Here is a 26,862-nt window from a genome sequence, read left to right on the forward strand (position 1 = left end):
TCCACCTGTTAAAACGATTTTGCTTAATCCTTTCAAATTTAATGTAAATTTGCCCAGGCTGTTTCCTTAAATTTCGAAACTTATGCCTATATGCTTCAGGGATCAGCTCATATGCACTCAAAATGGCCTTTTTCACCACATCATAGACCCTAGAAACTTCCTCGGACAGTGAAGCATAAATTTCCTGTGCTCTACCTGTCAATTTGCTCTGCATGGGCAATGTGCAGTTTTCCTTTGGCCAATTCATCTGTTTAGCTATCTTCTCAAATGAAATAAAGAATGCTTCAACATCTCTTTCTTCAAATTTTGGAAGAGCTTGTACAAATTTAAACATCTCGCCACTGGATTCTGATCTGGACATAAGTCCTGCCTCACCTCCTGGTGTCTCTTTTTTTAACTGCCAACATTCTAAGCTGGAATTCTCTGTCTCTCTCTCTCGCTCTTTCTCTTTCCTCCTTCTCTAACTTTGCTGTTTCTAATTCCCTTTCTGCCTGTTCCCTTTGGAATGCCCTTTCCTTTTCTGCCTGTTCCCTTTGGAATGCCCTTTCCCTTTCTGCCTGTTCTCTTTGGAAGGCCCTTTCCCTTTCTGCCTGTTCTCTTTGGAAGGCCCTTTCCCTTTCTGCCTGTTCCCTTTGGAATGCCCTTTTCTTTTCTGCCTGTTCCCTTTGGAATGCCCTTTCCCTTTCTGCCTGTTCTCTTTGGAATGCCCTTTCCCTTTCCCTTTCTGCCTGTTCTCTTTGGAATGCCCTTTCCCTTTCTGCCTGTTCTCTTTGGATTGCCCTTTCCCTTTCTGCCTGTTCTCTTTGGAATGCCCTTTCCCTTTCTGCCTGTTCTCTTTGGAATGCCCTTTCCCTTTCTGCCTGTTCTCTTTGGAATGCCCTTTCCCTTTCTGCCTGTTCTCTTTGGAATGCCCTTTCCCTTTCTGCCTGTTCCCTTTGGAATGCCCTTTCCCTTTCTGCCTGTTCTCTTTGGAATGCCCTTTCCCTTTCTGCCTGTTCCCTTTGGAATGCCCTTTCCCTTTCTGCCTGTTCCCTTTGGAATGCCCTTTCCTTTTCTGCCTGTTCCCTTTGGAATGCCCTTTCCTTTTCTGCCTGTTCCCTTTGGAATGCCCTTTCCTTTTCTGCCTGTTCCCTTTGGAATGCCCTTTCCTTTTCTGCCTGTTCCCTTTGGAATGCCCTTTCCTTTTCTGCCTGTTCCCTTTGGAATGCCCTTTCCTTTTCTGCCTGTTCCCTTTGGAATGCCCTTTCCTTTTCTGCCTGTTCCCTTTGGAATGCCCTTTCCTTTTCTGCCTGTTCCCTTTGGAATGCCCTTTCCTTTTCTGCCTGTTCCCTTTGGAATGCCCTTTCCTTTTCTGCTGCCTCTAGTTCCAATTTTTTCATTTGCACTTGAATTTGAGCCCAACCCCTTGGAGAACTCAGTCTTTCGGATGTTCCTTCCAGTTTTAAATACTGTGCCATCTCTTCGATTACCTCTGCCTTCCTGGCTTTGGCAAGCAATCCTACTCTTAAATTACTTGCCAATTCGATTAACCTGGCTTTTGGGACACTTGTAAAATTGTCAGGGACATCTCTTCCACTTGCAGGAAGGTTTTAGCAGTTTCCAGTTCCATCTTATGTTTGGTAGTATAAACCTGGTGTTTGCTTTTAGTTTTTATTACTTGCTAAATCTACACCCAAATCGTCATTGTCTTTTGTTCCAAAATATCCCTGACCCGAGCCCCCAAACTTTGTCACGACTCACTGGGGATAGTGCGCTGTAATATCCAACCTCACTGTTCCCCGAGCTGTGACAAATGTGAAAAGTTTGACCAAACCACCAGATTGCCCCAATTCTACCTAACTGTTTAATTTAGGTTAATAGAATACGAACACCAGGTTTGTAAACTTAACAAGTAAATAACTGTTTATTGAACAAATTGTCTTTAACTAGTAGCAAAAGAAATATGAACAGCTAACTTCCAATTCAATAACTTAAACTCTACCCCTTCTTAAACCCGTATACACATACACATAAGACACACAAAACATGGATTTTAAGGGTGAGATAAAACAGTTTAATAGCACCAATCTGGAGTACAGGAATAGATGGGTTGATTTTGATTGATGTCTTCCAAATTCCTTGCAGTTTGTTGTTGATGACACGAGGTGATTTCCCAGCACTTTTAGTCTGTGGCTCACTGGTTGAAAAACTTGCTTTTCAAAGTCTCTACTGGTGATTTTTCCCCTTTTCTTCTTGATGAAGGGTTTTCAGAGAAAGCAGGTTATATGAAGAATAGCCGGCTAGCTATTATGGCAGCATTGCTGGAATCTTATAAACACGGAGAGGTTTTGGATCCTCCCTCTTTGCAGGCTAGGAGTTGTTCTGCCTGCACTGTTACCACATAAAACCCTGGTCACCTGGTCAGGAGCCAATTAAAATGCTGTCGTTGGGCAGTTTCCCCTAGTCCAGAACTCCTTTCCGGCACCATCATCTCTCATGGCACCCTATGTTCCAGGATAGCAACATTGTAGATATTCCTCATCCTGTTTCAGCGGACATGTATTTCAACTGCAGCCATGGTAGTTTTTAAAGCCATAGTCCAATTGAAAAACCACAGTCCAAGAAAAGTAAAATAAGGTTCTTTATGGTAGTGTATTTTGATTTTCAGAAAGCTTTTGATAAAGCCCCACATAAGAGGTTAGTGTGTAAAAATTAAAACCCGTGATTGGGGGTAATATATTGGCACGGATTGAGAATTGGTTAGCAGACAGGAAACAGAGTAGGAATAAATGGGTCTTTTTCAGAGTGGCAGGCGGTGATAGTGGGGCACTGCAGGAATCAGTGCTTGGGCCCCAGCTATTCACAATATATATCAATGATTTGGATGAGGGAATCAAATGTAATATTTCCAAGTTTGCTGACTACACGAAACTTGGTGGGAATGTGAGCAATGAGGAGGGTGTTAAGAGGCTTCAGGACGATTTAGACAGGTTGAGTGAGTGGGCAAATATATGGCAGATGCAGTACGACGTGGATAAGTGTGAAGTTATCCACTTTGGTAGGAAAAACAGAATGGCAGAGTATTATTTAAATGATGCTCGATTGTACACCAGTCACTGAAAGCAAGCATGCAGGTGCAGCAAGCAGTTAAGCAGGTAAATGGTATGTTGGCCTTCATTGTGAGAGGACTTGAGTATGGGAGCAAAGATGTCTCACTGCAGCTGTACAGGGCCTTGGTGAGACCGCACCTGGAGTATTGTGTGCAGTTTTGGTCTCCTTACCTCAGAAATGATATATTTGCCATAGAGGGGGTGCAGTGAAGGTTCATCAGACTGATTCCCTGGATGGTTATATGAGAGATTAGGCCGACTAGGCCTGTATTCAGTGGAGTTTAGAAGAATGAGAGGGGATCTGATTGAAAGATCTGACAGAGATGGACAGACTGGATGCAGGGATGATTTTTCCTCTTGCTGGGGGAGCGGTGTGTCTAGAACAAGGAGTCACAGTCTCAGGATACAGGGTGTCGATCATTTAAAACTGAGTTGAGGAGAAACTTGTTCACTCAGAGGGCGGTGAACCTGTGGAATTCTCTACCACAGAAGGCCGCAGAGGCCAAGTCACTGAATATATTTAAGAAGGAAATAGATTTCTTGACTCTAAAGGCATCAAGGGCTATGGGGGAAGTGTGGGAGTACAGTGTTGAGATAGAGGATCAGCCATGTTCATATTGAATGACAGAGCAGGCTCGAAGGGCCAAATGACCTACCCTGCTTCTATTTTCTATGTTATATGAGCAGGCTGTGTGAGTCTAGTGGGATGGACGGTGTCCGAGCTGTGTGAGAGAGTCCAGTGGGATGGACGGTGTCCGAGCTGTGTGAGTCTAGTGGGATGGACGGTGTCCGAGCTGTGTGAGAGAGTCTAGTGGGATGGACGGTGTCCGAGCTGTGAGAGTCCAGTGGGATGGACGGTGTCCGAGCTGTGAGAGTCCAGTGGGATGGACGGTGTCCGAGCTGTGAGAGTCCAGTGGGATGGACGGTGTCCGAGCTGTGAGAGTCCAGTGGGATGGACGGTGTCCGAGCTGTGAGAGTCCAGTGGGATGGACGGTGTCCGAGCTGTGAGAGTCCAGTGGGATGGACGGTGTCCGAGCTGTGAGAGTCCATTGGGATGGACGGTGTCCGAGCTGTGAGAGTCCAGTGGGATGGACGGTGTCCGAGCTGTGAGAGTCCAGTGGGATGGACGGTGTCCGAGCTGTGAGAGTCCAGTGGGCCAGGGCTATGAGTGGATTGTCTATGCACAATTGGTTCTTTCTCAGTGAAAGTGGGGGCTCTGTATGTAGAACGACAAATAATATTTATATCGCGTGTTTACCGTTATGATCCGTCACAGGGCGCTTCACAGGCTCTTCAACACAAAATATGACACCGAGCCGCTTTAGGATCTGACCTAAAGCTTGGTCAGTAGGTTTTAAGGAAGGTCTTAACCGGCGAGAGAGAGTTGGAGAGGTTTAGGTACCATGTTCCTGAGCTTGAGGCCCAGGCAGCTGGAGGCCGTCAATGGTGGAGCGATTAAAATCAGGGATGCTGAAGAGGCCAGATTTGGAGGAGTGCAGAGATCTCGGAGAGTTGTGGAGGAGACTATAGAAGACAGGGAGGGGTGAGGCCATGAAAGGATTTGAAAACGAGGATGAGAATTTTAAAATCCAGGCGTTGCTTGACCGGGAAGGCCGGGGTGGGGTGCTGGGATTTGGTGGGGAATCGTTTACGGAGCTTTAGGGGTGGAGTAGCAGAGTGGAACACATTGACAAGCTCTACCAAAGAGCCAGCACACACACAGTGGACTGAATGGCCTCATTTCATGATGGGCTGATTTTTCCTCAAAAGCCCTCACATCTAAAATCTCTGTCAGGGTCGCTCAGAGTCCACCTGGTTCTCATGAACTGGTCTGGTATCTGATTCCTCCTCATCACTGAAAACCCTTCCTCTAATCCCAGATCACTTTGGTGGGGAAGGGAATGGGATAGGGGGTGATTCAGGGTCTGTGCTGGGGTGTCGGGGGGTGGGATGGGGGTGATTCAGGGTCTGTGCTGAGGGAGGAGGGTGGGATGGGGGGTGATTCAGGGTCTGTGCTGGGGGAGGAGGGTGGGATGGGGGGTGATTCAGGGTCTGTGCTGGGGGAGGAGGGTGGGATGGGGGGTGATTCAGGGTCTGTGCTGGGGGAGGGGGTGGGATGGGGGTGATTCAGGGTCTGTGCTGAGGTGTTGGGAGGTGGGATAGGGGGTGATTCAGGGTCTGTGCTGGGGTGTCGGGGGGTGGGATAGGGGGTGATTTGGGGTCTCTTCATGGAGAATCCATGAATGGCTGGTTGTGGATTTGGTTGTTTGATCTTGTTCCTGGCAGCGATATCCCTCCTGATCAAATTTCTGGGGGACTCAGTGCCCATGTTGAGACGGGTGGGGTTTTGGGGGTGCCCATGTTGAGATGGGTGAGGGTTCCCATGATGAAATGGGTGGGGTTTGGGGGGGGTGCCCATGTTGAGATGGGTGGGGTTTTGGGGGTGCCCATGTTGAGATGGGTGAGGGTCCCCATGTTGAGACGGGTGGGGGTTTTGGGGGGGTACCCATGTTGAGATGGGTGAGGGTCCCCATGTTGAGACGGGTGGGGGTTTTGGGGGGGTGCCCATGTTGAGATGGGTGAGGGTCCCCATGTTGAGATGGGTGGAGGTATGGGAGGTCCCCATGTTGAGACGGGTGGGGTTTTGGGGGGTGCCCATGTTAAGATGGGTTAGGGTTCCCATTATGAGATGGGTGGGGTTTTGGGGGGGTGCCCATGTTGAGATGGGTGGGGTTTTGGGAGGTGCTCATGTTGAGATGGGTGGGGTTTTGGGAGGTGCTCATGTTGAGATGGGTAGGGTTTTGGGAGGTGCTCATGTTGAGATGGGTGGGGTTTTGGGAGGTGCTCATGTTGAGATGGGTGGGGTTTTGGGAGGTGCTCATGTTGAGATGGGTGGGGTTTTGGGAGGTGCTCATGTTGAGATGGGTGGGGTTTTGGTGGGGGGGGTGCCCATGTTGAGATGGGTGGGGGTTCCCATGATGAGATGGGTGGGGTTTTGGGAGGTGCCCATGTTGAGATGGGTGCCGGTTCCCATGATGAATTGGAGGGGGGTGCCTATGTTGAGACGGGTGGGGATACAGGGGTGTGTGGAGAGCTGGCAAAGCTCTGTTAACCGTCTCCTCTGATCGCAGCCTGACCTACCTGGACAAGACATACCCAGCTCCCCTCAGTCTGATTGTTCAGGCCTGGCTCCCGCTAGCCTCATACCGCCGCTCCCTGCTGGCCCGAGGGGATGATGACACCATGTCCATGATCAGCGGCAGGACAGCAAGTGTGCGGAGCAGGAGAGCGCCAACAACGTCTGCCAAGAGGAGGAAACTGGAAGGTAACAGCGTGGGCACTGCTCTGAGTTTGGAGGGGTAGGGGCTGGGGGCACTGTGACATTGGATCCCACCCAGGAGCTCCATCCCCCGTTGAGCAGCTCTCGACTGGACAGCAGGAGAGGCTGGAATTAGTCCCATTGCCGTGGGCAGGAAGAGGTTAAAAATCCTGAACCCACCCAGTGATTCCAGTTAAAGCACAGAATTTACCCCACCCCCAAACCCTAATCCCCCCACCCCCCCCAAACTCAGGAAGGGCCCCCTCCCCACTCCGAAAGGGGCCGCCCCCCCACACACACCCACACACACTGAAGAGGGCTCCCCTCCAGAACCAGAGGGGAGTGCCCCTCCCCCAACACAGGAGGGACCCCCCCCCCCGCCCACCCAACTCCCAAGTGCTCCTGTATGAATCTCACCACCCACTCCTCACTCTGAAGCCCCCGCCCTGACTGGATCATCTTCCCCACTCCCCCTTCAGGATGTTTATTCTTTGCGCTCGAGGATCTGGTTCTCCGATTGAAACCCGGGCCCCCTTGTGGGGAGATGGTTTGTCTGTTCCCGGGTCTCTGACTGGGTTCTGGGGGTGTCGCTGACCTTGTGTGTCTGTCCAGTTTCAGACCTGAGTTCGGACGGAGCGTGGCCGCACAGTGCAGGCAGTTTGCAGCCGGGCGGTAAACTGAGAACCCCAATGCTGACCTCGACCATCCTGAGACCACCCCAATGGGACACAGGCAGTCTGCAGAGCTCTGACGATCAGGATTCGGAGAAGGGTTCAGAATCGGAGTTTACACAAAGGTAGGTTTGGGTTGCAGTTTGCTGGGAGAACGGGCAGTGCGAGTCCATATTGGGTTCTGATACAGGTCTCAGAATACAGGGTCCAAGACCTAGCTGAATCCAGTGTTGTTCCTGATAGCCCATGTTATCTGTATGCCATTGACGGAGGTCTGTGCAGCGAGAGGCAGTCACTGCCATTTATAATCAAATGTTTACGGTCGTAATACATCCCTCAACCACCGTGTGATTCCTGCAGCCTCTGGTTATGTCCCCCTTCCATCCTGAACACTCAATGATCAAACTCTTCACACTTGCACTAAGTTCATTTTCAGAACATAATCCAGCCTAACAATCCTAGGTAGTACTGAGTGTGCCGCACTGTCGGAGAGTCAGTGCTGAGGGAGCGCCGCACTGTCGGAGAGTCAGTGCTGAGGGAGCGCCGCACTGTGGGAGGGTCAGTGCTGATGGAGCTCTGCACTATGGGAGGGTCAGTGCTGAGGGAGTGCCGCACTATCGGAAGGCCAGTACTGAGGGAGCTCTGCACTGTGGGAGGGTCAGTACTGAGGGAGCTCCGCACTGTGGGAGGGTCAGTACTGAGGGAGCGCCACACTGTCAGAGGGTCAGTACTGAGGGAGCGCCGCACTGTGGGAGGGTCAGTGCTGATGGAGCTCTGCACTGTGGGAGGGTCAGTGCTGAGGGAGTGCCGCACTATCGGAAGGCCAGTACTGAGGGAGCTCTGCACTGTGGGAGGGTCAGTACTGAGGGAGCTCTGCACTGTGGGAGGGTCAGTACTGAGGGAGCGCCACACTGTCAGAGGGTCAGTACTGAGGGAGCGCCGCACTGTGTGAGGGTCAGTACTGAGGGAGTGCCGCACTGTGGGAGGGTCAGTACTGCGGGAGCGCCGCACTGTCGGAGGGTCAGTACTGAGGGAGCGCCGCACTGTCGGAGGGTCAGTACTGAGGGAGCGCCACACTGTCGGAGGGTCAGTACTGAGGGAGCGCCGCACTGTGGGAGGGTCAGTACTGAGGGAGCGCCGCACTGTGGGAGGCTCAGTGCTGAGGGAGCACCGCACTGTCGGAGGGTCAGTGCTGAGGGAGCGCCGCACTGTGGGAGGATCAGTACTGAGGGAGCGCCGCACTGTCGGAGGCTCAGTACTGAGGGAGCGCCGCACTGTCGGAGGATCAGTACTGAGGGAGCGCCGCACTGTCGGAGGCTCAGTACTGAGGGAGCGCCGCACTGTCGGAGGCTCAGTGCTGAGGGAGCACCGCACTGTCGGAGGCTCAGTGCTGAGGGAGCGCCGCACTGTCGGAGGCTCAGTGCTGAGGGAGCGCCGCACTGTCGGAGGCTCAGTACTGAGGGAGCGCCGCACTGTCAGGGATGCTGTCTTTCCGGTGAAACCTTCAATCAAGGCATTGCTTGAGTAATTTCAAAACAGAGCAGTCGTGTTCTCCTGTCCTGGCAAATAGCATCATGAAAATGGATGATGTGATCATTGTTGTTTGTGAGATGTTGCTGTTGTCAAAATGACTGCAATGTTTCCTACTTTACAGCAGACACTGTCAGCAGTGAAGTATTTTTGGATGGAAAGTTCTTTGGTACGTGCTCTGGTGGTGGAAAGTTCTGCAGAAATGAGAGCCTGTCTCAGTTCTGCCATCATGCAAATGTTTTTCCCCCACTCCAGTTTACCACCGTCCTTCATCAAAAGGTGCTTTGCACCTTCCACTAATAATCGATCTTCTCTAAAAGCTTTCATTATTTCCTTTTGTTTACTAAGAATATTTATTTTGCACCTTTTTCACCGAACCAGTTTGTATTGCACGTGGCCTGGAGTTGCCAGTGTGGAGAATCTAACCTCGTCTTCCTTTTCCCTCTCTCCAGTCGATCCTGGCTTGACTCGCAGAGTCAGAATAAACGGCAGAATGAGAGGGTTCAGAAGAGCCGACCCCGACAGAGAGCCAACAAACAGCAGCTGTAAGTGACGGGGATCCTGTCATTGGCTCACTTTGCACAGCCCTTGGCATTTCAGTCTGGTCACTCAGCAGGACTGGGACGGGGGACCTGGTGTCGTGGGTTAGGAACGGGACGGGGAGAGCCAGTGTCACAGGGCAGGACGGGGACAGGGAGCCAGTGTCACAGGGCAGGATGGGGACGGGGAGAGCCAGTGTCACAGGGCAAGGACCTGGACAGGGAGAACCAGTGTCACAGGGCAAGGACCAGGACAGGGAGAGCCAGTGTCACAGGGCAAGGACCAGGACAGAGCGAGCCAGTGTCACAGGGCAGGACGGGGACAGGGGGAACCAGTGTCACAGGGCAGGACGGGGACAGGGAGAGCCAGTGTCACAGGGCAGGACGGGGACAGGGGGAACCAGTGTCACAGGGCAGGACGGGGACAGGGAGAGCCAGTGTCACAGGGCAAGGACCAGGACAGGGAGAGCCAGTGTCACAGGGCAAGGACCAGGATGGGGACAGGGAGAGCCAGTGTCATAGGGCAAGGACCAGGACAGGGAGAGCCAGTGTCACAGGGCAAGGACCAGGATGGGGACAGGGAGAGCCAGTGTCACAGGGCAAGGACCAGGACAGGGAGAGCCAGTGTCACAGGGCAAGGACCAGGATGGGGACAGGGAGAGCCAGTGTCACAGGGCAAGGACCAGGATGGGGACAGGGAGAGCCAGTGTCACAGGGCAAGGACCAGGACAGGGAGAGCCAGTGTCACAGGGCAGGACAGGGACGGGGAGAGCCAGTGTCACAGGGCAAGGACCAGGATGGGGAGCCGGGGCCAGGAGGCAGGACTGGGAGCAGAGACGGGGTTTGTGGACTGTGTGAAATGTTGTTCTCCTGTGTTAACGGTGACGGCCTGTTTAAAGGGTGATTGTGTTGTTCCTTCTGACAGCCTCAGCCTGATGGAGGAAGATGGAGAGGATTCTGAGGCAGGAGAAATAATATCGGACGCCACGAGTGAGCGGTCAGATACAAACAGCGAGATCAGTCTGGTCAGTAACTAAAGCCGAGCGGAAGGGACAGGAGAGAGGGTGCGAGACAAGACAGCGCGGCGCCCCCTCGGCCCCGTCCCTCGCGTAGTGCGGCGCCCCCTCGGCACTGAGGCGCTCCCTTGGTCCCATCCCCCGTGCGGTGCGGCGCCCCCTCGGCACTGAGGCGCTCCCTCGGTTCCGAATGCAGTGCCACCCTGTATTATGGGCTCCTTTGTAAAGAGCTCTAGGTGTGACCTGCTATGACACGGCTGGTACACAAGGCGGGTGAGAACGAATGTGCAGAGATTGGTTTTTAATCGCTTGTAGTTTTCTTGATTTTCTATATGTGTGTGTCTCTGTTTCAGCCGGCACCCCTCAGTAGACAAGGCAGAGCTGGACTGTTACAGGATCTGTTCGACTCCAGCATTCTTGATATTGATGTAAGTAACTACCTGTTCACAGTGAACTCCTCGAGCTTGGCACACAGGAACTGGAGGAGGTCGTTCAGCCCCTCAAGCCAGTTCCATCGTTAAATTAGATCATGGCTGATCTGTACTGTACCAAACAAAATCCCTATCGATCTCCAATTGGGAGCGGTTGGGAAGAGTTCCAGATTTCCACTCCCCTTGGTGTGAAGCAGTGCTTCCTGACCTCACCCCTGAATGGCCTGGCTTTGATTTTAAGGTTCTGCCCCGTTCCTTGTTCTGGACCCCCCTCACCTCCACACCTGAGGAAATAGTTTATCTCTGTCTCTACCCTGTTGAATTCTCGAATCACCTTAAACACCTCGATTAGATCACCCCTTAAACTCCTGTGCTTAAGGCAATACAGGCAGACTCTGTGCAACCTGTCCTCGGTATTGTTCTGGTGAATCCTCTCTGCATCCCCTCCAAGGCACCATACCCTTCCTGAGGTGGACGGAACAGAACTACTCCAGGTGGGGCCTGTCCAGAGCTCTGTACAGCTGGAACATCACACCTTCCACCTAGTGTTCCCGGCTGCTTTAGATCATGGACAATATTCCATTCACCGCCTGAATCTCTCTGCTCCGCCAAAGTTTCACCCTTTAGCAAATACTCTGCTCTCTCTCTTTTCTTGGCTCCAAAGCGGATGGTGTTACGAGGTCAAAGACTGTGGTGTTCTCAGCGTGAGGTCTTTATCGAGCTGATTGTATCATAGCTGCCTGCAGGGAGCCCCTCATGGGATAGGTCACATGACTATGGCACGCTAGGTAGGACATGTATTAGTGATTGCATTTCAAAACCCAAACGGATGGCTTCACACTTCTCTCTAAAATAGTGCAGCACATGAGGTGGGGAGGGGGCATTCAGTCCAGTGAGTCTCTGCTGGTTGTCTTGAAGAGCAGTCCGGTGAGTCTTACTCCCTTTGTTTTCTCCATAATCCCTGTTGTCCATGTGTTTATCCAATCTGCTTATGAAAGCTCCTTATTGTTTCCGCCGCCCTATCGGGTAGTGCATTCCATTTGCAAACCACTCGTTGTGTAAGGAAAGGTTTTCCTAGCGTTGTCGTTGGTTCTTTTGCCAATCATCTTAAATCCGTGTCCTCTGGTTGTCGACCTGTCAGCCGTTTCATTCTGTCTGAATCCTTCATGAGCAAGTGCAGCATCTCCAGTCTAATGTACATTTAACTGTAACCTGTTAACACTGGAACCGTTCCAGTAAATCTCCTCTTGTGCCCTTGAATCTCCCAATTTCCCCTAATCTTTCAGCGTCCCCGTGCAACTATCCAATGACTGCTGTTGGGCAGTGGGTCATTCAGTGGGCTGGGGGATTAGGAGGGCTCTGGGGACGATCGTTCTCTGGACTCCCGGCTGTCTATTTATGTCTCGCGTGTTGACTCCAGTTCTCTCTTTTTGTGTCCTCAGGACTTCTGAAGTGGCTGCAAACAGACTGAATTTGTGGATTTCAGGCCTTCTGTCCTGGGACCCGCTCACCCCGGTAACACAGCTGAGCCACTGTTTTTAGTTGTATCTGTTGATCAGTTGTTTGCGATTTGGAGCATTTTGTTACTGAGAACACAGGATGGAGAGGTGGGCGTTGCTCTCAAACAAGGATCCAGACCAGGTTTCTTCCTTCTGTTGTACAGTTAAGCTGTGTTTTTTTTGTATATTTCCGATGTAAAGAGATTTTTTTTCTGCTTAGTTTATCTTCTGTTAATAAAAGTTATATCAAGTGAAATCCTCACCAATTAGTGTTGTCAAGTGTTAACAGTGACAGGGAGAGTGCACCGTTTGAACATGAGAAGCCAGCTGAAGGGGGCTTGGACCTTTCAACACCCACGGACCTTCAGTCTTCAGGCACAAAGGCTGGACTTCCTCCTGAACGGGAGGTAATGCGATGAGAAATCTGTCTGAGCTCCCTCCTCGAGTATCCCTACACTGATTAGGTACGAGAAATCTGTCTGAGCTCCCTCCTCGAGTATCCCTACAATGATTAGGTACGCTGCTTGTCTGACATCCATATAGGTCTGGAGGGTTATGGACTAGGTGCAGGTCAATGGGACTAGCGGAATAATATTTCGGCACAGACTAGAAGGGCCGAATGGCCTGTTTTCTGTGCTGTAGTGTTCTATGGTTCTATAATACTCTTATGAAAGTGCTGCATGTAGAGTGTTTTAATATTTTTAAGGAAACAGGTATTTACTCGGTGAAATGGCCATGACTGCATTTCACTGCAGAGTCAGTCTTTCCTTGTTATTAATGTTTGACAATGGCGCTCTTGGATCGTTCCCTGTAAAAGTCACTGTTCCTGGTTTCCCAAGGGAATGAGATACATATGTACATGCGAATTGGGAGCAGGCCATTCATTAAATTCATGGCTGATCTGATTGTGGCCTCAGCACCACATTCTGCCTATCCCTGATAGATTCTTGACTAACTAACAAGGGAGTCAAAGGTTATCTAACGCTGCCCTAAAAAATATTCCTGTCTCCACTGCTCTCTGGGGAAGAGTGTTCCAAAGATTTACGATCCTCAGAAAAAAACGTCGTCTTATCTCCATCTTAAATGGGAGATGCTTTATTTTTAAACTGTGTCCCCTTGTTCTCATCTGCCCCATGAGAGGAAACATCGTTTCAGTATCCACCCTGTCAAGTCCCCTCAGGATCTTATGTTTCAATAAGGTCGCCTCTCATTCTTCTAAACCCCAATGGACACAGCCCATCCTGCCCAAAATGTCCTTGTAATATAACCCCCACCACCTCTCAGGTATCAGTTGAGTGAATCTTCCCTGAACTACTTCTAATGCATTTATATTTATTTATAGAGTTTCAGAATGTGTCCCTGGCTGCTGTTCATAAATTAAAATGCCAGGTAATTAAAAATTGAATTTGAGTTACTTGGTCTGGTGAAGCTGTGTCGTTGCATCGCACTGGCTGCAGGATGGTCTGACACCAGTTGGACGGCTTCTCTGTCCCTTCCTGAGTGAACGTACCAACCTAAGAGGCTCGGGCCACTATTAACATTTGCCATATCACTCCTCGGGCTTTCAACCCAGTGTCTTAAAGCAGTGACAGGCACAATGTGATCCCAGCACAGATGAAGTCCACCAATCCTGCTCGGCAAGCACTTTCACTTTATCTCATGGGACCCTTAGTGACTCGCTGACTGCAGGTCACGAACCGGTCCTCCTGATGTGACAATTCCGACAGTGTCCAAAGCCAGCCTCTCAAAACTCTAAACCACTATGAAAAATCACATACAGGGGGAAACTGGTCCTGTTACTGGACGTGTAATGCAGAGGCCCAGGCTCAAATCCTGCCACAGCAGCTGGTGGAATTTAAATTCAGTGAAATAACCCAAAAAAAAACCTCTGGAATGAAAGCTTGGCTCAGTAATAGTGACCAGGAAACCCATCCGATTCACTAGTGCCTTTTAGGGGAGGAAATCTGCCACCCTTACCCAGTCTGGCCTACATGTGAATCCAGCCCCACAGCAATGTGGTTGACTCTTAACTGCCTTAAAGCCAATTAAGGATGGGCAACAAATGCTGGCATTGGCAATAATATCCACATCCTGTGAAAAGATACATTTTTAAAAATTCTATGCACACACCCTGGTGTCATTTCTGTTGAAGATTTTTATTTACAAGTTTGTTCAGAAAAGACAGTGATGACTCGAGACCCCGCATAGAGAGGGGTCAGCACTGTCCTGGATATTTCACTCTAATAGAGACATACAGACCAATCATAAGCTGATTCAGTGGCAGAACAGACTGGAGGGCCTGACATGAATGAGCCCTGTGACTGGGTGCTGACTCAGTGACCATGTATCCAATTCTGTGCAGCCCTCACTTTGACTGGTTCATTTCCCATTTCAATCAACGCAATTCTCAGCCATAACTACATTGACACAAACTCGGACCCCCCCGGCCCGGTCTCCCATTCACATGCGGATGACGTAGGAGTCACTGTGTGTGACGTATCGGACCCAGCGATGAGGCAGCGGAGAATGCAGACTGGAAACGCGTAGAAATCTGACCTGCAGCCCTGAGCAAGTGCTCATCGGGAGCTCAAACTGCATGCAGACAGGACCAAGCTCCAGCAGAGACGAGGCACTGAGTCCAGGAACATCCAGCTACAACAAGGGAAATGCAGACACATTAACAGCAGTCACTACTTCTCCACATCTCCCTCAATGATCCACCCAAACATATCAATGTGTAAATTGTTACAACTGCAGCCGATGTTATTCACTGAGCAAACCAAATCCCAAAGGAAAACTTGTCTTACACATCATAACTTTTATTTTGAAAACAAGGGGAAAACTACTAATCCCAGAAGCGTAGAATCCCAGTAACATTTTTAGGATTTTAAAATTAGACGGTCAAAACACAAGTAAACACCTAATAGATTTTTAACCATAAATATCCAGTAATATTACCCAAGGCAAAAACTGCTGCTACTTTAATAAAGTATACCACATGACTTCTCTCTCTCTTCCACTCTGCTGTGGAAATCTCAAGGACGTTCAGAAATTAGTCTGTTTCTGAAAACACTTTTCTGGCTTGAAACTGGATGGCTGCTTCAAATTCATAACTTGTCCTGAGACCAGCTCTGTGCTGGGACATCTCCCCCTTACAGCCAACACAACTCAACACCTTTCCTTAAATATCCTTTCCCCCTTTGATCTTTGAACTCAATTTTTCCAAAATATAAAAATCTTCTATGTCTTCATATTGTCTTCACTTTAGGGTAAAATAAAATTTAACAACCTTCATGGTGTAAAAGTTCCTTGTCATTTCTGAACTGCCTTTGAAACTTAACAGCTGAAAAGTCAAGTTCCTACTTATCTTATAATGCAAATTTCAAATGCAACCTATTTACTTGTACATTCATCTCCACCATAGCCCCTCATTACAAATGCATGCATTTAGCTCCTTTACCTTTCATCTCTGCTTCCCACAGACAAGCTGTCTTTACTAACCTTCCCCCAAGTTTAATTACACACACTCTTCTTTACAGAGTACCACCATATTCCCAAAAATATTAAAAACATCTACCTTCACAAAACACAATGACACTGATTGCTGTACCTTATGTTAACTTTGTGATTTATGTACAAGAACACCCAAATCCCTCTGTAGTCTCACATTCACTTTTCTCACCATCGAAGGCAGAGTTTCTTATTCTGAGAAGGTATATTCTGTGCCATAAGCCCTTGGGTTCCATGAATGTCTTTGCAACCTTACCCAGTTGAGGAGCTGCTTTTAACGCTTTGTGAACCTGAAGCCCACAAATCCCTCAGTTCCTCCACACCACCGAGCCTTTTCTCTTGAAAGGATATAGGAGGACTAGGTCTTTGGAGCCTGCTCCACCATTCAATAAGATCATGGTTGATCTGGCTGTGGTCTCAACTCTACTTTCCTGTCCGCACCCTCCCTCAACTCCATCGTCTATCAAAAATCTAACTCAGAATTTCTTCAAGGCAAAGACCCAGGGCTCCACTGCTTTCTGGGGAAGAGAATTCCACAGACTTAACGACCCTCGGAGAGAAAAGAATGACCCCTTATCCTTAAACTGCGTTCCCTAGTTCTAGTCTCCCCCACAAGAGGAAATATCCTCCAGGTATCCAGTCCCGTCAGGGTCTTGTATGTTTCAATAAGATCACCTCTCGTTCTGCTAAATTCCAATGGGTATAAGTTCAAACTTTCTTCATAAGATAAGCCCCTTCATCCCAGGAATGACATGACAGGTTATTCTAACAAAAATCTGCCTCCCCATACTGACTCAAGTTCCATTTCCCCATCAGTGTCCCCTTCCTTTGATTTCAGAATTATCCATGTAGCCTCCTATTTAAGTATGGTCTGTAAATTTGGACTCTACTCTCTCAAGCCCTATATACAGGCACAGCAGTGACCATTCAGTCCCTTGAGCCTGATCAACGAGATCATGGCTGACTATACCCTAACTCCACATACCAATCTTTGCCCCCATATTCCTTCATACCTTTCGCTAGCCAAGATCTTCCAATAAAAGCAAAGTACTGCGGATGCTGGAAATCTGAAATAAAAACAGAAAATGCTGGAAAAACTCAGCAGTTCTGGCAGCGTTTGTGGAGAGAGAAGCAGAGTTAACGTTTCGAGCTCTGAAGACGTGTCATCCAGACTCCAAACGTGAACTGTTTTTGTCTCCACAGATGCAGCCAGACTTGCTGATTTTTTTCCCCAGCATTTTCTGTCAAGATCTGTCGATCTCAGTTTTAAATTTAATTGGTCCAGCATCAATTGTAGTTTGTGGAAGAAAATTCCAAACTTCTACCTCCCTTTGTATGGAGAAGTGTTTCCTGCTGTCACTCTGGAAAAGTCTGACTCTAATTTTTAGACTCTGCCCCTCAGTCTGAAACTCCCTAATCGGCAGAAATAGTTTCTCTCTTATCTACCCTGTCAGATCCCCTTGATATCGTGAAAACTTTGACCAAATCACCGTCTAACCTAAATTCCTGGGGATACAACCCGAGCTTGTGTAATTCCTTACTAATCAACCCTCGGAATCCAGATATCCATTCTGGTCAATCTACACTGCAACTCCCAAGAAAGCCGACATACCTTAGCTCAGGGCTGGTGCCCAGAACTGCTCACAGTAATTATAGGTGTGGTCAGCCCAGGGCTCTGTATGGCTGCTGTATACATTTCTAGCCTATTCTGGTCCTCTGGATAGAAAGGCCAGCATTCCATTCTTCAGCCCTGAAGGAGAGTCGAAACGTGAACTCTGTTTCTCTCTCCGCAGACCTGCTGAGTTTTTCCAACATTTCCTGTTTTTGTTCCAGCATTCCATTGGCCTTCCTGGTTATTTTCCGTACCTGGACTCTCAAGTCTTTGGGTCCTCACCATTTCTAACCGTTCAACATTTAGACAGTACCCTGTTCTTTTCAGGGCCAACGGGACCCTCATTTGCCCATCACGTAATCTGTCAGTATCTTTGCAATTTTACACTGCTTACAATGCTGCTTAATTGTGTGCCATTTGGACAACTTGGATATGTAGCTTTCTACCCCGTCGTCTAAGTTGTTAATCATGATGATGAATAGGTGAGGACACTACACTTTCCCAACGAGAGTAACTGCCCATTATCCAGATTCTGTTTGCTGGCACTGTCAATTTCCTAACCAGGTCAATAATACGTCTTCAATTCCATGAACTTCAACTTTAATTAACAGTCTCTTCGGGGTAATGGCATAATGGTCATGTTATTGGGCTGGCAATCCAGGCTAATGCCCTGGGGACATGGGTTTAAATCCCACCACGGCAGCTGGTGGGATTTAAGTTCAATTAATAAAATCTGGAATATAAAGCTTGTCTCAGAGATGGTGAGACTATGGAGACCATCATCAATTGCTGTTAAAAGCCCATCTGGTTCACTAAGTCCTATAGGAAAGGAAATCTGCTGTCCTTACCCGGTCTGGTCTACATGTGACTCCAGACCCACAGCAGTATGGTTGACTCTTAACTACCCCTCTGAAATGGTCTCGCAAGCCACTCAGTTCAAGGGCAATTAGGGACGGGACAACAAATCAAGGCCTTGCCACTGACATACCGTGAGAGAATCCTGGAAATTCATAATGATCCAAATCAGTCACGTTACAGTGAAGTGCTCCCAGAGCAGATGCCTGCAGGACAGCCCTCTCCCATTTTCACTTGCTCCCATGTTCTGTCCCCTCTCCATTCTGGTTTAATCTGCTCCGGGTGGCTCCTGTTCATAGCACCTCCAGTACAGTCCCCCCCACGCAGTACACCTAACAGCTCCACAAAGACTCCGGCAGATTGGTTAAGCAGGATGTTTCTTCCAGAAATCACTCTTGTCTCTTGATAATTATTTTCACTGTATCTCAATATCTAGTGATCTCATTAAGACTGAAAATCGTGTCTGCTCTAGCTAACCAGCCTGTGACTGAACCTCTGTGATCTGTCTCCCTTTCTGAAACCAGCTGCAACGTCTGGCTGCTCTCGAGCCCAAAGCACATCCCCCACTCTCCGAGAAACCTGAATCTCAGTCTTACAACACAGGAGGAGGCCATTTGACCCATCGTGCCTCGGCCTTGACTATCCAATAAGTCCCACTAACCCACCCCCCACTGCTCTTTCCTCTATAACCCTGCAATGGTTCCCCCTTCAAGTATTTATCCAATTCCTCTATTGAACCTGCTTCCACCGCCCTTTCAGGCAGCGCGTTCCAGATCACAACAACTCGCTGTGTTAAAAAAAAATCCTCATCTCCCCGCCCTGGTTCTTTTCCCAATTTTCTTAAATCTATGCTCTCCAGTTAATGATCCACCTGCCAGATAAAACACCCTCTCATTTATTCAAACTAAACGCTCTATTTAATCTCCCCTTTCTCTGTTGGAAGAGGAACAGTCACAAACTCTCCAGTCTCCCCACACAACTGAAAAACATCAATTCTGGGGCTCACCTGCGTCACCTTCACGCCAAACCCATCAAGTTGCAGCCCTTGAGGAGGATAAATAACTTCTGCGTTTACTATTTATTAAAATATCTCACCTTCAACCAACTGAGGATTCCCCTCTCTGCAATCTCTTCTTTTGTGTGAAGACTGAAGTAAAGGTGGTGTTATACACGCTGTAGTTTTATGTCACTAACCCCTCCCCAATCAAAGTAGCGCCTCCATTAATGATTCTTTCTTTTACATTGTACTGTACAATCCTTCAGTCTGCCTCCATGTTTGAGTTTGGCTCTTCACACTCCCTCATCCCACTGTTCACCTCTTATTTTCTCCGTTTCTATCCTTCAAGTTGTTATTAATCTATCCACCACACTGACATTTACGGTAATTTCCTTTTTAAAAATGGCCTGAGTTTAATTTAACTTTGCAGCCTCTTCTCTCAAAATGTTTTACTGTTAATCGGGAGCACCGACTCCTCCCAGCTCACTCCTCCAAATGCAACTACCCAGCCATGCCACACTGTCGCCCACCCAGCTGACCCCTCCCCAGCCATGCCACACTGTCGCCCACCCAGCTGACCCCTCCCCAGCCATGCCACACTGTCGCCCACCCAGCTGACCCCTCCCCAGCCATGCCACACTGTCGCCCACCCAGCTGACCCCTCCCCAGCCATGCCACACTGTCGCCCACCCAGCTGACCCCTCCCCAGCCATGCCACACTGTCGCCCACCCAGCTGACCCCTCCCCAGCCATGCCACACTGTCGCCCACCCACAATCTCACCCGAATCCCCACCCTCAAATCGCCACCACTAACCCACCCACCGCACCACTCGGCCACCAACCGGGGCCACTCTCACCTTGAATAGGGCAGAGAGCTGAGAGCCTCCATGGAAACGTGGAATCACCCAGTGCACGGAGCGGGTGCTGGAGTCCAGCTCCACTCTCTGATCGGGACTGCTCAGTTCCTGGGACAGGCTGATAAGAAAAAGCCCAGGATTAGTGACCGTCAACACGGATACTCATCAGTGAACCAGACTGGATCCCGATCCGGGACCCAACCCTGCCCCCGGACTGAACCCGGTCTGGGATCCGACCCTTTAGGGAAGGAAATCTGCAGCACACCATCAGCGCCGACCCTCCAACAGTGTGGCGCTCCCTCAGCGCCGAGCCTCCGACAGTGCGGCGCTCCCTCAGCGCCGAGCCTCCGACAGTGCGGCGCTCCCTCAGCGCCGAGCCTCCGACAGTGCGGCGCTCCCTCAGCGCCGAGCCTCCGACAGTGCGGCGCTCCCTCAGCGCCGAGCCTCCGACAGTGCGGCGCTCCCTCAGCGCCGAGCCTCCGACAGTGCGGCGCTCCCTCAGCGCCGACCCTCCGACAGTGCGGCGCTCCCTCAGCGCCGAGCCTCCGACAGTGCGGCGCTCCCTCAGCGCCGAGCCTCCGACAGTGCGGCGCTCCCTCAGCGCCGAGCCTCCGACAGTGCGGCGCACCCTCCGTGCTGACCCTCCGACAGTGCGGCGCTCCCTCAGCGCCGAGCCTCCGACAGTGCGGCGCTCCCTCAGCGCCGAGCCTCCGACAGTGCGGCGCTCCCTCAGCGCCGAGCCTCCGACAGTGCGGCGCTCCCTCAGCGCCGAGCCTCCGACAGTGCGGCGCTCCCTCAGCGCCGAGCCTCCGACAGTGCGGCGCTCCCTCAGCGCCGAGCCTCCGACAGTGCGGCGCTCCCTCAGCGCCGAGCCTCCGACAGTGCGGCGCTCCCTCAGCGCCGAGCCTCCGACAGTGCGGCGCTCCCTCAGCGCCGAGCCTCCGACAGTGCGGCGCTCCCTCAGCGCCGAGCCTCCGACAGTGCGGCGCTCCCTCAGCGCCGAGCCTCCGACAGTGCGGCGCTCCCTCAGCGCCGACCCTCCGACAGTGCGGCGCTCCCTCAGCGCCGAGCCTCCGACAGTGCGGCGCACCCTCCGAGCTGACCCTCCGACAGTGCGGCGCTCCCTCAGCGCCGACCCTCCGACAGTGCGGCGCTCCCTCAGCGCCGAGCCTCCGACAGTGCGGCGCTCCCTCAGCGCCGAGCCTCCGACAGTGCGGCGCTCCCTCTGTGCCGACCCTCCGACAGTGCGGCGCTCCCTCAGCGCCGAGCCTCCGACAGTGCGGCGCTCCCTCAGCGCCGAGCCTCCGACAGTGCGGCGCACCCTCCGTGCTGACCCTCCGACAGTGCGGCGCACCCTCCGTGCCGAGCCTCCGACAGTGCGGCGCTCCCTCAGCGCCGAGCCTCCGACAGTGCGGCGCTCCCTCAGCGCCGACCCTCCGACAGTGCGGCGCTCCCTCAGCGCCGACCCTCCGACAGTGCGGCGCTCCCTCAGCGCCGACCCTCCGACAGTGCGGCGCTCCCTCAGCGCCGAGCCTCCGACAGTGCGGCGCACCCTCCGTGCTGACCCTCCGACAGTGCGGCGCACCCTCCGTGCTGACCCTCCGACAGTGCGGCGCTCCCTCAGCGCCGAGCCTCCGACAGTGCGGCTATCAGTGACCATAGAAGTGCAGGATGTTGTTAATGCCAACATGTTTTACCAAACCCTTTAGGGAAGGAAATATGCCGTCTTTTCCCAGTCTGGCCTACACGTGACTCCAGATCCACAGCAATGTGGTTGACTCTTAACTGCCCATTAAAATCGTCCAACATCCCACTCAATTACATTAAGTCAGATGGACTACCCAGCATCCTTCACTGTCGCTGGGTCAAAATCCTGGAACTCCCTCCCTAACAGCACTGTGGGTGTACCTACACCACATGGACTGCAGCGGCTCAAGGAGGCAGCAGCTCACCATCATCACCTCAAGGGCAATTAGGGATGGGCAATAAATGCTACCCTAGCCAGGACGCTCACATCCCATGAACAAATAAAAAAAGAGCCACAATTGTCCAAAACATGTTAACTGAGTAATGATGTATTTTCTAACCTTGTTGTCCCTTTGGGCACAGGCAGGTGCACTGTGACGTTCAAAGCCTGACTATAAATCGAAAGAAAAGACAATTAGTGCTACATGGACAGTGCAGACAGGGCTAAGCCTCTTGTCATGTCTCAGTGATCAATGAAACAATAGCCAGTCTGTCAGTACTGACATCTCGTGTGCCTCTCCAAGGCCTAATCCTCTACTCACCTCTTTGGAGGCAAATCACACCTGAGCTTGAGATACACCATCAGACGGCTGTAAGAGAGAGAGAGAAGGAGAGAGTGAATGTGAGAGATGGAAGCCCAGTACAGTGACAGAGCTGAATGCAGTTGACAATTTGACAAGAAGTTTTAAACACAATTAGACACGAGGGGCAGAGAGAGAGGAGAGAGACAGACACAAAGGAGAGAGGGGGAAAGAGCAAGAAGGCCACGAGCTCCAGTGTCCGTTGATCTGACTGAACCCCTCACATTCCCAGCACCAATATTCCATCAATTGCACCCTCAAAATACCGCTCGCCCTCTCCCCCCACCCAAACCTCTGTGTTAGACAGCGATGAGAGTGTTTTGGCTGAAGTTTCTTACTTGCTGTCGGTGTCCTTCTCCACTGTCGGGAAGAGTCGGAATGGGAGAGAGGTTGGAAGATCATCCGATAATGAATACTGCATCAGAGTCAGCTAGAGAGAAAGAGAAAGACTGTCAGTCAGCTAGAGAGACTGTATCAGAGTCAGCTAGAGAGAGAGAGAGACTGTATCAGAGTCAGCAAGAAAGAGAGACTGTATCAGAGTCAGCTAGAGAGAGAGAGAAAGACTGACAGTCAGCTAGAGAGACTGTATCAGAGTCAGCTAGAGAGAGAGAGAAACTGTATCAGTCAGCTAGATAGAGACCATATCAGTGTCAGCGAAAGAGAGAGAGAAAGACTGTCAGTCAGCTAGAGGGACTGTATTAGAGTCAGCTAGAGAAGGAGAGAGAGACTGTATCAAAGTCAGTGAGATAGAGACTCTGCATCAGTCAGCTAGATGGACTGTATCAGAGTCAGCGAGATAGACTGTATCAGAGTTAGCTAGAGAGGGGGAGATTGTATCAGAATCAGCTAGAGAGAGAGAGACTATCAGGGTCAGCAAGAGAGGGAGATTGTATCAGAGTCAGCTAGAGAGAGAGAGACTGTATCAGTCAGCTAGATGGACTGTATCAGAGTCAGCGTGAGAGAGAGAGACTGTGTCAGAGTCAGCGCGAGAGAGAGAGACTGTGTCAGAGTCAGCACGAGAGAGAGACTGTGTCAGAGTCAGCGCAAGAGAGAGACTGTGTCAGAGTCAGCGGGAGAGAGAGAGACTGTCAGAGTCAGCGAGAGAGACTGTGTCAGAGTCAGCGAGAGAGAGAGACTGTGTCAGAGTCAGCGGGAGAGAGAGAGACTGTCAGAGTCAGCGAGAGAGACTGTGTCAGAGTCAGCGAGAGAGAGAGACTGTGTCAGAGTCAGCGGGAGAGAGAGAGACTGTCAGAGTCAGCGAGAGAGACTGTGTCAGAGTCAGCAGGAGAGAGAGAGACTGTCAGAGTCAGCGAGAGAGACTGTGTCAGAGTCAGCGAGAGAGAGAGAGAGACTGTGTCAGAGTCAGCAGGAGAGAGAGAGACTGTCAGAGTCAGCGAGAGAGACTGTGTCAGAGTCAGCGAGAGAGAGAGAGAGACTGTGTCAGAGTCAGTGCAAGAGAGAGACTGTGTCAGAGTCAGCGCGAGAGAGAGACTGTGTCAGAGTCAGCGCGAGAGAGAGACTGTGTCAGAGTCAGCGCGAGAGAGAGACTGTGTCAGAGTCAGTGCAAGAGAGAGACTGTGTCAGAGTCAGCGGGAGAGACTGTGTCAGAGTCAGCGAGAGAGACTGTGTCAGAGTCAGCGGGAGAGAGAGAGACTGTCAGAGTCAGCGAGAGAGACTGTGTCAGAGTCAGCAGGAGAGAGAGAGACTGTCAGAGTCAGCGAGAGAGACTGTGTCAGAGTCAGCGAGAGAGAGAGAGAGACTGTGTCAGAGTCAGCAGGAGAGAGAGAGACTGTCAGAGTCAGCGAGAGAGACTGTGTCAGAGTCAGCGAGAGAGAGAGAGAGACTGTGTCAGAGTCAGCAGGAGAGAGAGAGACTGTCAGAGTCAGCGAGAGAGACTGTGTCAGAGTCAGCGAGAGAGAGAGAGAGACTGTGTCAGAGTCAGTGCAAGAGAGAGACTGTGTCAGAGTCAGCGCGAGAGAGAGAGACTGTGTCAGTCAGTGCAAGAGAGAGACTGTGTCAGAGTCAGCGGGAGAGAGAGACTGTGTCAGAGTCAGTGCAAGAGAGAGACTGTGTCAGAGTCAGCGCGAGAGAGAGACTGTGTCAGAGTCAGCACGAGAGAGAGACTGTGTCAGAGTCAGCGAGAGAGAGAGAGAGACTGTCAGAGTCAGCGAGAGAGACTGTGTCAGAGTCAGCGAGAGAGAGAGAGAGACTGTGTCAGAGTCAGCAGGAGAGAGAGAGACTGTCAGAGTCAGCGAGAGAGACTGTGTCAGAGTCAGCGAGAGAGAGAGAGAGACTGTGTCAGAGTCAGTGCAAGAGAGAGACTGTGTCAGAGTCAGCGCGAGAGAGAGAGACTGTGTCAGTCAGTGCAAGAGAGAGACTGTGTCAGAGTCAGCGGGAGAGAGAGACTGTGTCAGAGTCAGTGCAAGAGAGAGACTGTGTCAGAGTCAGCGCGAGAGAGAGACTGTGTCAGAGTCAGCACGAGAGAGAGACTGTGTCAGAGTCAGCAGGAGAGAGAGAGACTGTCAGAGTCAGCGAGAGAGACTGTGTCAGAGTCAGCGGGAGAGAGAGACTGTGTCAGAGTCAGCGAGAGAGAGAGACTGTGTCAGAGTCAGCGGGAGAGAGAGACTGTGTCAGAGTCAGCGAGAGAGACTGTGTCAGAGTCAGCGAGAGAGAGACTGTGTCAGAGTCAGTGCAAGAGAGAGACTGTGTCAGAGTCAGCGGGAGAGAGAGACTGTGTCAGAGTCAGTGCAAGAGAGAGACTGTGTCAGAGTCAGCGGGAGAGAGAGACTGTGTCAGAGTCAGTGCAAGAGAGAGACTGTGTCAGAGTCAGCGCGAGAGAGAGACTGTGTCAGAGTCAGCACGAGAGAGACTGTGTCAGAGTCAGCGAGAGAGAGAGACTGCATTAGAGTCAGCTAAACAGAGTAAAGAATCAGAGCATGGCTGTGTGGGGAGAGAGATTCAGGAGTAGAGGGGGGAATGGGAGGGTTTGTGGGGGTAGGGGGTGTTGTCAGGATGGGGTGGGGCGTGAGATTATTTACCTCTCCCTGGGGAGGGATGACTCTCAGGATTCGGTTGCTCTCAAATTCCTCAAGTTTGACCGACTGATGGAAGCTGCACTCATCAACCTTAACAGCAGCTGCGTATCCTGTAAAAAGAGAGTATGAACGGAGGAGCAGTGATCCCAGTGACATCTCGATCCCAGAATACAACCAACGCCCTCGTCCCGATCCCGGAACTCTGCTGCCCACCCTCGTCCCGATCCCAATCCCGGAACTCTGCTACCCACCCTTATCCCAATCCCAATTTTGGATCCAACTTGCCACCTCTCTTGGATCCTATGAGCTTTTAATGTACCCATCAGTCTGTCATGTGGGACCTTGTCAAAACCCTTGCTAAAATCCATGTAGACTACTTTAAAAGAGCTACTCGCACTGACCTTCCTTGTTACCTTTTCAAAAATTGCGAATCAAAATAGTCAGATGTGACCTTCCCCTAACAATCCACACTGGCTTTCCTAGTTTAAGTCATGGTGATTTATACGGTGTCTCAGAAGCTTTTAACCCAATAATTTGTCCACCACCCGATTGTCCTGTAATGACTCGTCTGTCACGAACAGGTAATTATGATATTACAGATTTTAAGGATGACTGTTTTAAAGGCACATTTCCTATTTATATTGAATTCAAAAGCCTTTTTCAAAATGGAATCATGGACAGATAATATGGCACCTTTCTGTGTTCCAACCTTGTCAGACTTATATCTCAAGGGTGGCTACCAAGAGTTATTAAAAATGCAAACACTCCTCCTGGAACGTCCATTGAATCTTCTAAAAGGCATGAAAAATCCTTTTACTTCTGAGAAAACAGGAGACAGGAAGGGACTTCAAAGGACCTCAGCATAATTAACTTCTTTGCCGAGTGGAAAAATGCTTCATCAAAATTAACATAGCAGCTATTTTAAGTTTTGGAACTGTATTATAAAGTCTGTTAGAAAACAGCCATTTTGTGCGCATAACTCGGGGGAGAACTCTGAGAAACAACTTCAGACAGGGTTCTTGGCCAAGGACGGACAAAGAGGAGGGTATGAAGAAATCAACTAGTGTTCTGCTGAAAGAGCCCAGGCAAACTACAATTGCCATAACCTCAGAATTAAAAAGGAATAGGAAACCTCCCTCTCCCAAAAACCTGCTGAATCCACCTGACAAAAGCAAACACTGACCGGTGGACTGCAGAAGCCATCACAGCTGCTAAGCTGAACCTCAAGTTTCAACCCCTTAACTTCAGAAAGAAGGAAATCAAGCAACAGGCCCACAACAATATGAGATTTCCAGTCAGTCTCTAAGTATATTTTTATGTTTGTCGACATATTAATCTTTATCTGTATTCTTTTCTATTCTTTCATGGGGTGTGGGCGTCACTGGCAAGGCCAGCATTTGTTGCCCATCCCTAATTGCCCTTGAACTGAGTGGCTTGCTAGGCCATTTCAGAGGGCAGCTTTAAGGTTCAACCATGTTGCTGTGGGTTTGGAGTCACATGTAGACCAGACCAGGTAAGGATGGCAGATTTCCTTCCCTAAAAGGACATTAGTGAAGCAGATGGGTTTTTATGAC

General features: G+C 50.5%; 2 protein-coding genes across 2 annotated transcripts in view; one reads left to right on the plus strand and one right to left on the minus strand.

The window, feature by feature from the left end:
• Nucleotides 1-12,350, plus strand: part of LOC144675627 (cohesin subunit SA-1-like) — a 71,201-nt gene extending 58,851 nt beyond the window's left edge. The window contains exons 31-36 of the mRNA XM_078536270.1: nt 6,221-6,414; nt 7,021-7,204; nt 9,062-9,154; nt 10,074-10,173; nt 10,518-10,592; nt 12,038-12,350. Coding sequence (XP_078392396.1) covers nt 6,221-6,414; nt 7,021-7,204; nt 9,062-9,154; nt 10,074-10,173; nt 10,518-10,592; nt 12,038-12,046 — 655 coding nt within the window. The 3' untranslated portion in view covers nt 12,047-12,350. The remainder of the gene's footprint in view (nt 1-6,220; nt 6,415-7,020; nt 7,205-9,061; nt 9,155-10,073; nt 10,174-10,517; nt 10,593-12,037) is intronic.
• Nucleotides 12,351-14,227: 1,877 nt separating this feature from the next.
• The window catches only part of ap4m1 (adaptor related protein complex 4 subunit mu 1), a 30,409-nt gene continuing 17,774 nt past the window's right edge, over nt 14,228-26,862 (minus strand). The window contains exons 10-15 of the mRNA XM_078536271.1: nt 25,292-25,398; nt 22,592-22,683; nt 22,215-22,262; nt 22,014-22,064; nt 19,927-20,044; nt 14,228-14,746 (exon numbers count right to left, since the gene is read on the minus strand). Coding sequence (XP_078392397.1) covers nt 14,555-14,746; nt 19,927-20,044; nt 22,014-22,064; nt 22,215-22,262; nt 22,592-22,683; nt 25,292-25,398 — 608 coding nt within the window. The 3' untranslated portion in view covers nt 14,228-14,554. The remainder of the gene's footprint in view (nt 14,747-19,926; nt 20,045-22,013; nt 22,065-22,214; nt 22,263-22,591; nt 22,684-25,291; nt 25,399-26,862) is intronic.

This window comes from Cetorhinus maximus, unplaced genomic scaffold, assembly GCF_964194155.1.
Source record: "Cetorhinus maximus unplaced genomic scaffold, sCetMax3.hap1.1 HAP1_SCAFFOLD_1061, whole genome shotgun sequence".
In the NCBI taxonomy this organism is placed as follows: domain Eukaryota; kingdom Metazoa; phylum Chordata; class Chondrichthyes; order Lamniformes; family Cetorhinidae; genus Cetorhinus; species Cetorhinus maximus.